General features: G+C 47.8%; 1 protein-coding gene across 1 annotated transcript; it reads right to left on the reverse strand.

Annotated features, from left to right (window-relative positions):
• Positions 1 to 6,698: 6,698 nt before the first annotated feature.
• Positions 6,699 to 12,340, reverse strand: LOC104126012 (gametocyte-specific factor 1). The gene is made up of 6 exons (XM_035893989.1): positions 12,334 to 12,340; positions 11,757 to 11,854; positions 9,399 to 9,525; positions 8,332 to 8,418; positions 7,818 to 7,878; positions 6,699 to 6,840 (listed from the first exon to the last, which is right to left on the reverse strand). The coding sequence occupies exons 1-6, from the start codon at positions 12,338 to 12,340 to the stop codon at positions 6,699 to 6,701; spliced, it is 522 nt and encodes a 173-aa protein (XP_035749882.1).
• Between the last annotated feature and the right edge of the window lie 1,334 nt (positions 12,341 to 13,674).

Here is a 13,674-nt window from a genome sequence, read left to right on the forward strand (position 1 = left end):
CCAACCGTACTCTGGGCTGCATCGGGAGAAGCGTGGCCAGCAGGTCGAGGGAGGTGATTCTGCCCCTCTACTCTGCTCTGGTGAGGCCTCACCTCGAGTACTGCGTCCAGCTCTGGAGCCCTCAGCACAAGAAGGACACATGGAAGTGTTGGAGCGGGTCCAGAGGAGGGCTACAAAAATGATCCGAGTGCTGGAGCACCTCTGCTATGATGAGGCCAGGCTGAGAGAGTTGGGCTTGTTCAGGAAAGGGGAAATGAGTTCTTAAATGTGGTTTGGTTGTAAAATTGAGATCTGGGGCCAGCGCCTGATCTGCCAGGAAAAGAAGGAGACTTTGTGCCGCCTTCAGTCACCCCAGGCGCTCTTGCCTGCTGGAACCTGAAGCTCAGAAGCAGGAGGTGGTTGCCTGGGGAGTTGAAGGAAACACCGCACACAACTGCTCAGTGTAACCCAGGCTGAACTGCTGCTGCCAAGTGAGGGGCACACCCAGAGTATGAAGGCTGAGGTCACTGGAGAGAGCCCCTGCATGGCCTGGGCCCCCCCACCCCCCAGCTCCTCTCCCCCAGCCTTCCTGACCACAGCCCAGCAGAGCGAGACACTGAACGGCAAAGGCAGAGCAACACCAGGAGCTTGCTCACCCTGCAGGACAAGTGCAAAGGGGCACTTTTGCACCTGGTGTTTCCTTCCCCTGCCGGGCAGATCTGTTCCCTTCTCTCCCTCCCACCTCCAGCACTTCGCTTGCAAACACCTTTCGTGTTTTCCCATGATGGAAAGTCTTCCCAATTCCCTTTCTCACACCCTCATTACTTTTGCACTGGGTAGGAGCCAGTACAGTTCAGGACCCTGCATTTATGTGCAACGATTAGGTTACACGAGTGAGCAAGCAGGATTTAACTGATCAAAGCTGCTTATTCGCAGTAATGAGGATCCCTGTCCCCTTTGATGGCGGGACACCAGACAGTGCTGCTCTCATGGGTATTGGCTGGGAACAAATGCAATTGCCCCAAATCCCAATTAGCTGAAGACAGTGCTGAGGAAGGAGCAGGGGAGGGTGCTTCTCCAGGGCTGTGCCACTGGGTGTGAACCACGCACATGGACACAGTGCAGCCATGAGTGCCACTCTGTGCAATTACAGGCACCCTGTGTGCATCCCTGGATCATAGGTGTCCGGGTTTGGGCTGGGAGAGAGTTAATTTTCTCCCTAGTAGCTGCCATAGGGCTGTGTTTTGGGTTTAGGATGAGAAGAATGTTGGTAATACCCTGAGGGTTCAGTTGTTGCTGAGCAGGGCTTACACCAGGCAAGGACTTTTTCAGTTTCCCCTGCTCTGCCAGGGACACAAGAAGCTGGGAGGGGGCACAGCCAGGATAGCCGAGCCCAACTGGCCCAAGAGCTGCTCCAGACCATTTGGCATCATGCCCAGTACAGAAACTGGGGGAAAAAGGAAGGGGGGGGACATGTTCAGAGTGATGGTGTTTGTCTTCCCAAGTCCCATGGGGCCCAGCTGTCCTGGGGATGGCTGAGCACCCGCCTGCTGATGGGAAGCAGGGAATGAATTCCTTGCTTCGCATTGCTTGCATGCACGGCTTTGCTCTCCCTATTAAACTGCCTTTATCTCAGCCCACCAGTTTTCTCACTTTTACTCTTCCTCTTCCAATTCTCTCCCCCACTCCCTTGGGAGGGAGGGAGTGAGCGGCTGGGGGGGGGGCTGAGTTGCCAGCTGGGGTTAAACCACAACAATAGGGAAAGTGGATGGGAACAGAAGGAGAAAGTGGTGCCACTGGCTGTGACCAGGGGAACGAGTGGACTTGTAGGGACTTCTGGAGCCAGCAATAAAGAGCGCAGAGCCCTTGGCAGTGCAAACCACTGATTGCCAGAAGGGGAGGCTGTAAGAACCAGTTGTCCATCCAGACCTCAACCTTGGCAAGATGTGTGGCTGAAGGCAGACCACTCGCCTTCTTCCCCCAACACAGTGAAGTGAAGAGTAAATGAATCTGTGTGCAGGGCTGACTCTGGCCACGTGGGTGGGGAGGAAAGGGACTTACCCCTTCCTAGTGCTCTGGAACTGCTGGGAGCAGAGGGAAGGCCAGAGAAAGGATGCTCTGTGTGCCAGTGGACTGCAGCTCTGCTGAGGGAAAGAACGTTCTGCATTCTCCAGCTGAGCATGGCAGAGATGGCGTGGGAAGCTGCAGAAGGCCCTGCTCATGGTGCCCCTGTTCCAGCTGGTGGCCAAGCAGAGAGGAGCTGGGCACCCTGGACCAGGCCGCCAAAGCGTGGAGGAGGGTCTGACGCAGCAAAGATCCAATGAGCAAGGGCCCCCGCAGGGGGAACTGCGGGAGCTGGCTGTGCTGGCCCAACCGCAGCCCACGGGGAAGAGAGCCCACAAGGAGCAAGCGATTCCGGTTCACCATCAACCCATGTAGGCCTGCGTACCTTGCTGAGCTCCAGCCCCAGGGGGGCACAGCAGTAGCATGGGAGTGTCCTGCAGTGCAGGCTCAGCCCTCCGGTGGGAGAAAGTCCATGCAGAACCATACAGTGAGCCATGGGAACAAAGCAGAGCACCAGACCTCTGCAGGTCCAGGAGCTGCACCAAGAGCATGGGTGCACCTCACCACCGAGCAGAGCTGCTGCACCTCTGTGGCTGGGTGCAAATCAGGGGCTGGGAGAGCCACCAGACAGGGGTGGGAGAAACAACAGGGAACCCCAGTGCACCCAAGCTCCCCGACACAGAGGAATCTGTGCCTAAAGGTAAACGCTGCCTCCTCTCCTCCCTCCTGAGTCACCAGCAACAACTGCAGACGTAACCATTTCTACCCCTGATTTCCATAGGCGTTTCTAGTCAGACCAGGCTTATTGCCACACAGCTGGTAGCTCAGACAAGGCAGGAACTGCCCAGCAGGCAGGGTGCACCCATAGGAGCACTCACAGGGTGAGCATGGGCATCACTGAGCTCCCAAGGAACTCAGGCTGGGGCAGAATCCCACAGGCACGTGCTCAGAATCCCTCCCTGGCAGGCCAAAAGGGGCTGACATTTCCCCATACCCCACCAGCTTCTCCTGGCAAGAGACACAGTCCAGCCTCTAGGGAAAGCACTGCACAGCATGCCCATCATATGAGAGACCGAGGATTTAACACAGGAATACTTGGCTGTGACCGCAGCAATAGTCATGTCAAAGTCCTCGCTCTTCCACCTGGGAGTAGGGACCATTTGGCATACTTTTTAAAGCATTCCTTGTCTTGTGGTAAATATAAAACAATCAGAGGGAGCTTCGTCCCAACAGCCCAGTAATAGAGGATACTGGAATTTTAAATAGTCGTAATGCTGGGGGAGGGTCACCTTTGTTTTACATTCTTACAGTCTGTTAATCTTGCATTCCCAAACCATTGCAGGGAACAGTGATGGCTTTCCCACTCTTCACAGGCAGTGGCATGTGCAGGACGTGCCCGAGGAAGCTGCCCAGATAGGATGGGATTTCAGACCTCAGAGCTCTGTCATGTGTTGGCTGCATCTACCCTACAAGACTACTACCACTTCTTGCGGTCCCTATCCCTCGATTACTGTGGCCAGTGGGTGTTTTGAAGTCACAACCATGACCTTCCAAGCCCATCTCATCCTTTCCAGGAAGGCAGAGCCACTGGAGAACAGTGGTTTCCCAGGACTCACCCTGACAAAGAGCCGGGGCCTGGGATAACGCGCCCCTGGGGAGTAGGGGCACCCAAAGCTCACCTCCTCTGCAGTGCAGACAAGTAGAGACACCCCACAAAAAGCAGGCAGCTACTGCACTAAGCACTGCCATTCTTTCATCAACTGGCAATTAAACAAACTTAGGGTAATGAGGCCCAATTATGGCATCTGTCTGTAAGATTATTATGCTCCGGCCCACAAATCCTGCAAATAAGCTACTGCAGTCAAACCAGAAACAATCAAACAGCTGACATTTGTCATTGCTTTCATTCAAAGTGACAAAAAAAATCACCAAATAAAGGTTGGATGGAGGGCTTACTGTGTAAGCATTTGCTTACTCCACAGAACAACAGTGTAACAAATCACTGCAGGTGTCTTAGAAATATAAAATGGGTCCAAGAGTGTTCATAACCTTTTTATTCTAAATTGCTAACAAGAAACTTGACAGAACCGAACTTTAAAATAATCCTAATTTTGCACAGTCCAGTTGGCATGTGTTATTTTACATTGGTAGTGATACAAATGGTGAAAATTCAGTATTTTGAGGAATATTATTTTCAAAATGTGAAAGGCAAATACCATGCCTGGTTTCTTAATTTTTTGTGTTTGCATCCTTAGATCCCATTTTGTACTTTGCATCCATATTTGGAAATATACTGCTTGATCCAAATGTTTGCACAGTCCCAAACATGTGTTTTTAGTGATTTAAGCCATTTCCCCCGCCCAATAAAGAACAGTAACGTTGGAGCTCTCAAACATGTTTTAAATGTTAGAAAACTAGAAAACCCTAATGGGAACTAGGCAAGTACTTAGGCATGCCCTTTAAACTTCACCTGCTTGGTATTCTGCATATCATAAGGAATTCACAGAGGATTCCCCATTACTGTACGACTTGAAGCACCACGCACCCGTGTGACAAAGTTACGGCTTAAGGCTCGCAGCTGCAAAAGGCGTGATCAGGATGCTCTCTGGGAAGAAGACAGAAGTCTCTGTAAATGACAACGTAGTTTAAAACCAAGTCTGTCCACGTACCCTGCGTGGACACACTCAGATGCTGACAAGCAAGAAGTGCATGCACAGAAAAAATACTTCTAGGTTTGGCTGATCCAGATGATTTTAATTAGTCATTACGCAGTATGAAGTCACAGCCTCTTTACAGGCTGGAGAAACTCTCGAGCTTACTTTATGCTCTCCAGGCTGTAACAGGCCATCAGATGTGTCTTTGCTGGCTACACAGATGTTACAACCACAGCTTACTGCAGAGAAAGTTTTCTGTACCTCTCCAGCAAACAACCAAATGTTCTCACAAATATCCAGTAAGTTCCACATAAATCACTCCAGACACTATGCAATCCCGAGAACAGTAATATGTAGTGTTGCTTTGCAGATGCAAGACACGCTTATGGTGCAAGACAGAAATTCTTGGAAATTACTCTGTTGTGTGGTTCCCGACTTCCACTGAAACGGGACTATAATAGTTCCTGCTGCACCAAGGGCTGAATTCACACAAATCTGCCATTTTTGCATGGCATTTCCTCTCCCTCCCTGCCCCCAGCATAATCGCATCCCTTCATTTACTGTTAGCACAAAATATCGGAAACAAAAACGCTGAAGGGGCCTCTTTTGCAAATGCACACACTTATTTTAAAGCATCAAGCTAAGGGACAGGATTTTAACGGTATGTGCAACCCCACCATGCTGTTCTGTTTCTCACCATCACTTCTCTGATTAGGAACCTAATCAGACCCTACCTCCTCTACTTAAAATCACCCCCGTTCTCCACTCCCACCCCTTAAAACCCATCACCACTTCAGAAGAGTTCTCCTGCTGTTTCTAAATCACTGGAGCAAATAGAACAACTTCACAGATCATCATCGATGCCATTTGACAAGTGAATCAACAGAGACTTGCCAATTCCTTTGTTTTTCCAGTTAACTACTAAACTGCTGTCTGAGGAGGGAAGGTTTCCGAGTTGGTGCTGTGTAAATTTATCAGTCCATTTACTCAGTAACAAAGATCACCAAATGAAGATCAGGGTAACTTATGGAACAAATACTTGGGAAAAAGATTTGACAGCCAAGGACAGTTTTAGAGACTCAAATGTTGCAAAAACACGTCATGCAGCAACAGTGAAGTCTACAGAGTCCTGCTATCAGGTCCAGAGATTATCTGCCATCTGCAGAAGCTCTATGGTCCTAGAAAGTGAGGCATTTAGTGCTGGGGGGAACAGACACTAATACTCCAAACTCTGAAAAGGGCAAGACACATTTGGGGTTTTTTTGCACAAGATGGAGAAAAAAACCAAGAATTTCCTCTGCTCCCCCAGGTGGGAGTGGCCTCTGCTGAAGCAGCATTTGTCACCTTGGCAGCAAGGCTTATCTACAAGTGACATTTTAATTTGGTTTGGCAGATTCAGCTGGACATTATGGCAATTGCACACTCACTGGCTTGTGCAGAAGCCATGCCAGCAAAGCCCAAAGAGCACCGGGTTTAGTAGCTCCAAGTGGGAAACAGGACAGTCATTCCTCAAAGCACCATTAAGCTTTTGCTTTGCTGCTAATGGCAAATAATGGTTTGGGATTTCAGCGTCAGACACTTCAACACGGGAAGCTCCCTCCCTCCTACCTCCAGACCTAGTTTGATAGTTTTTTCCCCCAGGGCTGGTTTAAGCAGTCCTAGTTTTAGCCCTGCTCTGACTTTGCTGTGCCTGACAGTGAGCAGAGTTGCACAAAGGAAGGAAATAATTTGGTTTGGGCTGGGGTGGCTGGTGTATGAGGTGAAAGGGGTTAGGTAGTGGGGAAGGACTGGTTTAGAGAGAGAGCCAAAGTGGGTGGGGAGCAGGGCTGCTTAAATTGGACCAGTGTAGTGAAGGGCCTGTCAAGAACAGGAAATAAAGGATTCAGAGGATGCTCCCAGCATCAGACTCCCTCAGAAGCTGCTCTCAGGGAGGCAGGTGCTATACGCTACCCCTTCTGTCCATACAGTGGTGGCTATAAAGCCCCACCGCAGCCAGAGACTTCAGCAACCATCACCATCTACAGCAGTCACAGCACCAAAACCACCTGTATAGTACTTACAGCCTTTCCATGATACGGCATATGGGAAGGACTCAGGGGCACGTACTCTTGAAGGCAAGCAATTCTTTTGTTCAAAGGTGGTACTGGAACTGAAAGACTTCAGTTACTTCTCCTGACAAATGCACTTGCTCAAATGCATGCATTTTACTAGAGCATGGAGGAGAGCAGGGACATACAGGGATGGTACTTTGCCAATCAGAGGTGGTGGTGCTTAGAAGAGCTATATATGCTCTAAACGCTAGGAAGTTTTCCAAAAAGCAGAACAAGTGAAACAAGGCAGCACTGTTGTCACCTGTTAAGGAAGGGGAGGTATTTGAGCTCATACAGAACTGCAGAGCTGTCAGGTGCAGGACTGTTGCTGCATACGGGCTTAGACGAAGCTTAAAACATGCTCTGGCAACTCTGGTGGTGCCATCACATCTCATATTACAGCCTGCAATCATGACCCACTGTCAGATCAACGAAACCAGTCAAGACAGCTCTATCCAGTTCACAGCTGGCCATTAAGCTCCTCGATCCCTGAACCCCAAATTACACTTTGCAAAGGGCAAGAGGGGGGATTTCTGCTAACACAGGGCCCTAATGCCAGCACTTCTGCCAAGTCTAAGGTGACAGGAGGTCACAAGGGACCGCTAGCTAACCATTAGCTCAACAGAAACTCGGTAACTGTTTGAAAAGGCTCCAGAGGGAGGCACCTGGCCACATTTACAAAGTCAGCACAAAGGCTCAGCACCTTTCTCCCCTGCACATTGGCCAGACATCCAGTGGGAAATGAACACAGGCCACGGGCAGGAGGAGCACCCTGCCACATGCATACAAGAGCAGAGAGTACCTGTGTTCCTATGGGCTTCCTTCTTTTGTATGGGCCAGTCATATGAGAAAACAAGTAACACTGAACCAGCACCCTAAGAATGTTCACTGTTAATCAGTATCCCTCCTCCCAGGGTTTGTACAGCAGCAAAGTCAGCCCACGGCCAGCCATCAAGGCTAGGTTGGGAATGGGCTGCACTATTCCTCTATACAAAACATCGTTGTAAGGAATTAAACTCTTGTTCGCTACCTGTTGATGCCAGAATTGGTCATGCCCCAAACAAAAGGAGAATCTGACTGCTCCAATGACTCTGCAAAAGGAAACAGATATCGTGGCTCAGAACTAAGGAACTCCAGCAACCACCATCAGATCAGGAACATCTCTGCCATATTTCTACGTGTTCAAGAGGGAGTAAAAGTTGTTCTAATGATGAATGTGTCTGCTTCACTGTTGTTTAAATGAGGAACAGAAAAGTTATCACGTTTCCATTGTCATCATTGCACATAAAGTAAAAAAAGCTTATATGGGAAGGAAAAGATGCTTGGAAATCTATCTCCATGCCAGTTATGGAAGGCACAGTGAATAGTTCTCTACACCAAGAAAAGCCTGCTGGGTGGAGAGATGCATGGTTTTAGGAAAGAGCAAGGTGTCCTACAAGTGAGACCTCAGCAAACAGCATCTGTGGACTCACACTGTCCCAAGTGGAGCTGAAGGACAGGACCAAGGAGAAGGCAGCGGTGTGGCAAATAGGGAAGTTCCTCACCTGTCTCCCAGTCTTCATCACATGGAGGAGCCTGCCATGTGCTCGCAGCGTTCATCTGCTCTCTCTGGAAGCCAGAGGACTGATTCACTTCAGGAAGAGAGAAAACTCAGTGACTAGCAGTCAATCCTGCTTCAGAGGCATTAAGTGCTTTGGATCAAGCTGTAAAAAATACCTCTTGGCTTTAGAGGAAACCCTGCACAATGCAAAGAGGTTGGATACACCCAGGAGCCAGGTACTGATCTCAAATCAAGAAACTTAAAATTTGTCTTTTTCAATGAATAGGAAAAGACTCTGCCCCCTGGAACTTTGCGGCAGGAATACTTGAGTAAAGAGGAAACCTGCTGAATGAATGCTGGCATCACTGCTAGCCTCAGTGCAACTCTACACAAGACAGAAAACTACCTGCTCTGTAGTGTGGCAATAGTTAAAAAGCTGCTGCAGGGGATGTAAAAGACACTGTGGAGCACAGGATGCCTTCCTAAGTACTGTGGGGGTTTTGGACAGCCTCCCTCCCACCTTGTCTCACTGGGCAGGAGACTGAAATCTTAATGGCAGATGAAGCGCAGCAGCAAAGCAGCCTGGAAGAGGAGCTGCCCCATCTCTGGGTGGGAGTGAACTATTCAGGTTGCCCTGGAGAAGAGCTGCAGCTTCCATAGCTTAGACACTGGTTTGGTAGAAATCAGCTTTTCACATGGCATCAGTGGTCAAGCCTCAGCAAAGGGAGATCAGCTCTACAAGAAGTGCCCATCCTTCTGGTCAGTCAAGCATCCCAGCTCCTGCTGTAGGTACTTCAATGTGCACAGGGTAGGGTACAACCTTTTTATTCAACAAGCCTGGTAACAAAATATGTGCAAGGCTACCGGGAGCATCTGCAATATTCTCATGAACCTATCCAATAAACCAAAGCAAATAAGACTCAAGTTTCCCCAAAGATGCTGTGTCACACAAAACTGGACAATAATTTGACTCCTACTTTTTGGTTATTCTGTGAGCTATCCTTACAAACAAGAGGCCTCAGTCCCCAGGGTGAACAAACATCTTGGAGCATGGGTGGGTGGTTCTCTTACCTATATCTTGCTCAATGAATCCTTTGTCATTGCACTTCGTTATGTGATCACTAAGGTCAGCTTGAGGAACTAAATGGCGAGCGTTGAAGGGGCATGTGGCCAATTCCTTTGCAACTTCAGGATAGCTCTAAACAAGGGAAAACCAAAATCATGTGCCACATTTCTCAGTTCACTTATGTCTTGCTAATCCATAGAAAAAACCCAAGGATATTTGTGATGTTGCTTTAAAAAAAAAAAAAAAAAAAAAAAAAAAAAAAAAAAAAAAGACTAAATGAGGAATGGCAATATATTGTTCAGACACTTACTAAAAATGCAAGGGGAAATTAACATGACCATTCTGTAAAACACAATTCACTGAGAATCTGAGCCATCCTTGAGGTGACTGAAATGAAACATACCCTCTGCTAAACACCCTGCAATTTGCTGCAACACTGGCAATACAGCTGCATGATTTACAGCACAGATGAAACTATTTTAAAAACAATAGAGGAGATACGTAAGGCAAATCTATACCATTCAGATATTTCGTAAATAAGCAGGCACAAAGGTAGAGAAATTCCTTAAACCTTTCAAAACAGCTAGGGAGTTGGTAGTATTCCACCTGCAGACTTTGGTGCTATGGGATTACCCTTCAAGTACAACTTTATCACAGATGCAGGTTCTACTGGCAGTGCTCAACTGTCACTATGGTAAATTAGTCCATTCCCTGCAAATGATACAGCCTTTACTGGGAAAAGCACAATTTTGCCACTGTCCCAGTGCCTGCCTCGTTCTGGCTGATGCAGCTCTGCTGGTCAGGGATCAGACCTACACCCTGTGGCAGAGGCAGAAGTGCCTTGCACAGACACTGCTCGAGGCCAACATGTGACTGTGGCACAGGCTGCAGGCACATGCAAGGCAGTTGGCATTACCCAGTCCATACAGCCAGGGTTGCTGTGTCCTTACGAGTCCATCGTTTGCTTCAACTACCTTGAGCAAGCTATTCTGGCCACATAGCAGAAGTTTCTCAGTACTAATGCAGTTCAAGCTGAAAGGATTCAACTTGCTCTGCTTGTGGTGTCCCCATTAGCATGGCAGTGCTGCATTCTGCACAAAGCAATGGGAAGCTGAGGCAGGTGGAAGCGTTTGATTTTACACATAGGGTATGCAAATGAAATTCAAGAAACTACCAAGCAAGAAGGACAGCCTCCACCCAGACGCTTGCCACTGAAGATGCCACTGTGTGATTATTTGCAGATGCATCAGTTGTCAATCCCTGAGACCTTCTTCTGCTAATTACTTACAGACACCAACTGCGTCTGACCTGTGATCACTCTCTCACCTCATCCTCCTAACTAGGTAGGCTTACCGAAACTGTCTGGTCATCAGTTATGCAGCACAATGACAAAAACAACATGGTTAAACATTTACTTGCCAACACTGCTCACCTAGCTCATGCACATGCTTGCCAAAATTTTAGGGGGTCAACAAGGAAAATTTCAGCCCTCTTGAAGATGGTAACTTGCCACTTAGCTCTGCCCACCATTTTCAATAGTTAATATTTTTTAAGGCTCTAGTTCCACCAAGATGAATTGTTTATAAGTACTGATACCAGGACACACACAACTGCATCTTAACTGGAAAGCGCATCACTGTTATACTGTCTTAAAAACACATTGGCAAACTTATTGGTAAACTTAAGGAGGAACAACAACTGAGTTTTAAAAGGTTTCAGCAAAAACCCAAAGCTCAGTCAGATTCTAGCACTTGGCAGGTTTAAAGAAAACAAATCATGAGGACAACAGAGGAGCAGAGAGAAATGAATGCTTCCTAATAAATTATTTGCATTCAAATTCTGTATAAAAGATGGAGGGGGGGGGAAAAAAACCCTCTCTCCTATGTGCTGAGCCCAGGATGTGCAGTTTCTGCCAGACGCACATGAAATAGTTATTAGCAAAACAAACCAAAAAACCCCACCCCTGCTACGCAGCTGCATTTCCAGCACTTAAAGAATAAGTTGCAGCATCGCAACTCTGAGTAGCCAGAAGGGGTGCACATAACTCAGTCCAAGTTTTCTCTTCAACTTGAAGTGGAAAGATGTATCTGACCTCCATGTGAGCTCCTGGAAGAGAGCAGAATATCCTCCCTGACCTAACAAAGAATCTCTATCTCCTTTCAACAAAGCCACACTGGGCTTGGGTGAATTAACATGTGCTTGAAGCTATAACTAAACAAAGTTATATGAAATAAAGGCTAACAAGGCTACTTGTTAGGAACTTAACGCCAGCCAGCAAATGCAGTAAGAATGAGAACATGTACATCATATTTACATGCACAGAATTACTCCCATTTAGTGCCTTGTTTGGCAGTCCAGCTTACCTTCCTACATTTCACAAGGTGATAGGGAAACCGACAGGCTCTGATTCGATGATGTTTATTATATGGACATTGTATTAATCTGTCTGGATCCAAAACATCTAATAGAACAAAAGAACAGCAAGAAAAAAACAAAACAAAACTAGTTAAAAAGACAAGACCTAGCATCACCAACACATTGAAGTGGGGAAAAAAACCCCATACCACCACATCAGGGCTGTGATCTTTGGGAGTTAAACCAGTTCTTAGCTTAAAACCATTTATTAAGGCAGGCCCCTGTTTTGCATAGCCAAACAAATTCATTTTGAAGTTTGCAGTGACTGGGATGTTAGTCAAAACAGTGAGTTGCACTGATCATAATGCTTTAAGTTACCACATCAGGTAGGCAAACCACACTTACTCAAAGTGAATGAGGACAGCAGTACTTTCCCAGCTATCTTAGAGGAGAATCAGGGGGATGATGACACACCCACCTCCAGGAGCACTACCAGCCTGAACCAAATCTTTTTTGACCAACAGCTAATTTTGCTGGAGGGAGAATGCCAGACAATTTAGCTTCATTTCCAAAGAAGCAGCATACCTAACATGGTGCATGTGACTTCTAAGTGAAATTTTTCATAAGCCATACAATTATTTAGAAGCTAAGGAGTTACTAAACCAGTTAAAACACCTAAGAATCTAGGCACTGAACAGTAAAGCAGCACAGGTGCATGCATACACAAACAAAATTTTTTATCCATCTACAGGTAAAATATAATAGCATATAAATATTAATGTATCTATTAACACACACCCCCCCATTTCCATATTCTCAGCGAGGAAGAGAGGCAGCCAGAAAGGGGCAAAGGTCCCTGCTGCTGCCTGCGGGTCTGTTTGTGGGGTACACACAAGGGAGCCAGACCAGATTCTCTCACCGTTTTCACCCTGACATTGTTTTTGCACAGGCTTCCAACACATTTAGGATTTGATTACGCAGCAGCTTAAACAGATCTAAGTATGGGCTGCTGCTGTTTAAGCCTCTCTCCTGCCATCACATCCCCTTCCCTTACACATGCATTAGTGCTCGGTTGTCTCAACAGCCAGGTCAGGGAGCTCTATCAGCCCACAGGCCAACAGGTAGTTAAGATGCTGTTCCAGAAGTCACACTGAGCAGGCTTCATGCTATGAGCCACTAGGAAGGAAGGACAGACGGACCTAATCCTTCTTTCCATCTCAGCTGTGCAGTGCTGCTGCTGTCAGCTCTGCCAGCCTGTGAGCACCTCTCGCCTCCGTTAGCGGGTTTAGGTTATCAGAACAGCTGAAAACAAATGACTTCATCGTTAAGAAGGCTTGGCAAGCTTTGTGCTGGTTCAGCTGCCCCTGGAAGAGCAATCAGAAACAGTTTCTCTCTGTGAACTGGCTCCACACATGATCAGACCAAGCGCATTACCAGTAAAAGGAAGGAGACAAGAGGTGAGTACTGGAGGAAAGCCCTCACCACAGCACATAAACCAGCAAACACAAAAATCCCAGGCGCTGGCTTGATCAGGTGAATGGGTGTAGTTACAAGGCTGCAACAAGCAAAGCTGCTGGGGCACCACAGCAAAACCATGTGCAAATGAGATCCCCATCCTTCAGCCATACCACAAGCAAACCACACCACAAAAACCTTAACAAAGAGGGTCTGGAGCCGGCTGGGACAACAGCTACAGGCAGGAGAGACACTTTAACCAAAGTCAGTCACTTTATCCAGATGCTTCCTAAAGGCCAGCCCCCTGGCGTGGTGTGGCAACCACACATACCATTGGCCTAGTTACAATAATCAGTGTCCCACTGGAGCCTTCTTGACTCCAGCACAGAGACAGCCCCACACCGACTGGCCCAGGGCCAGGCTGGGGCCGGGGCCTGCCTGCAGAAGGCAGCAGCCTCCTCCTCCCCGCAA

Source organism: Egretta garzetta, unplaced genomic scaffold (assembly GCF_000687185.1).
Source record: "Egretta garzetta isolate BGI_Z169 unplaced genomic scaffold, ASM68718v1 scaffold745, whole genome shotgun sequence".
Lineage (NCBI taxonomy): Eukaryota > Metazoa > Chordata > Aves > Pelecaniformes > Ardeidae > Egretta > Egretta garzetta.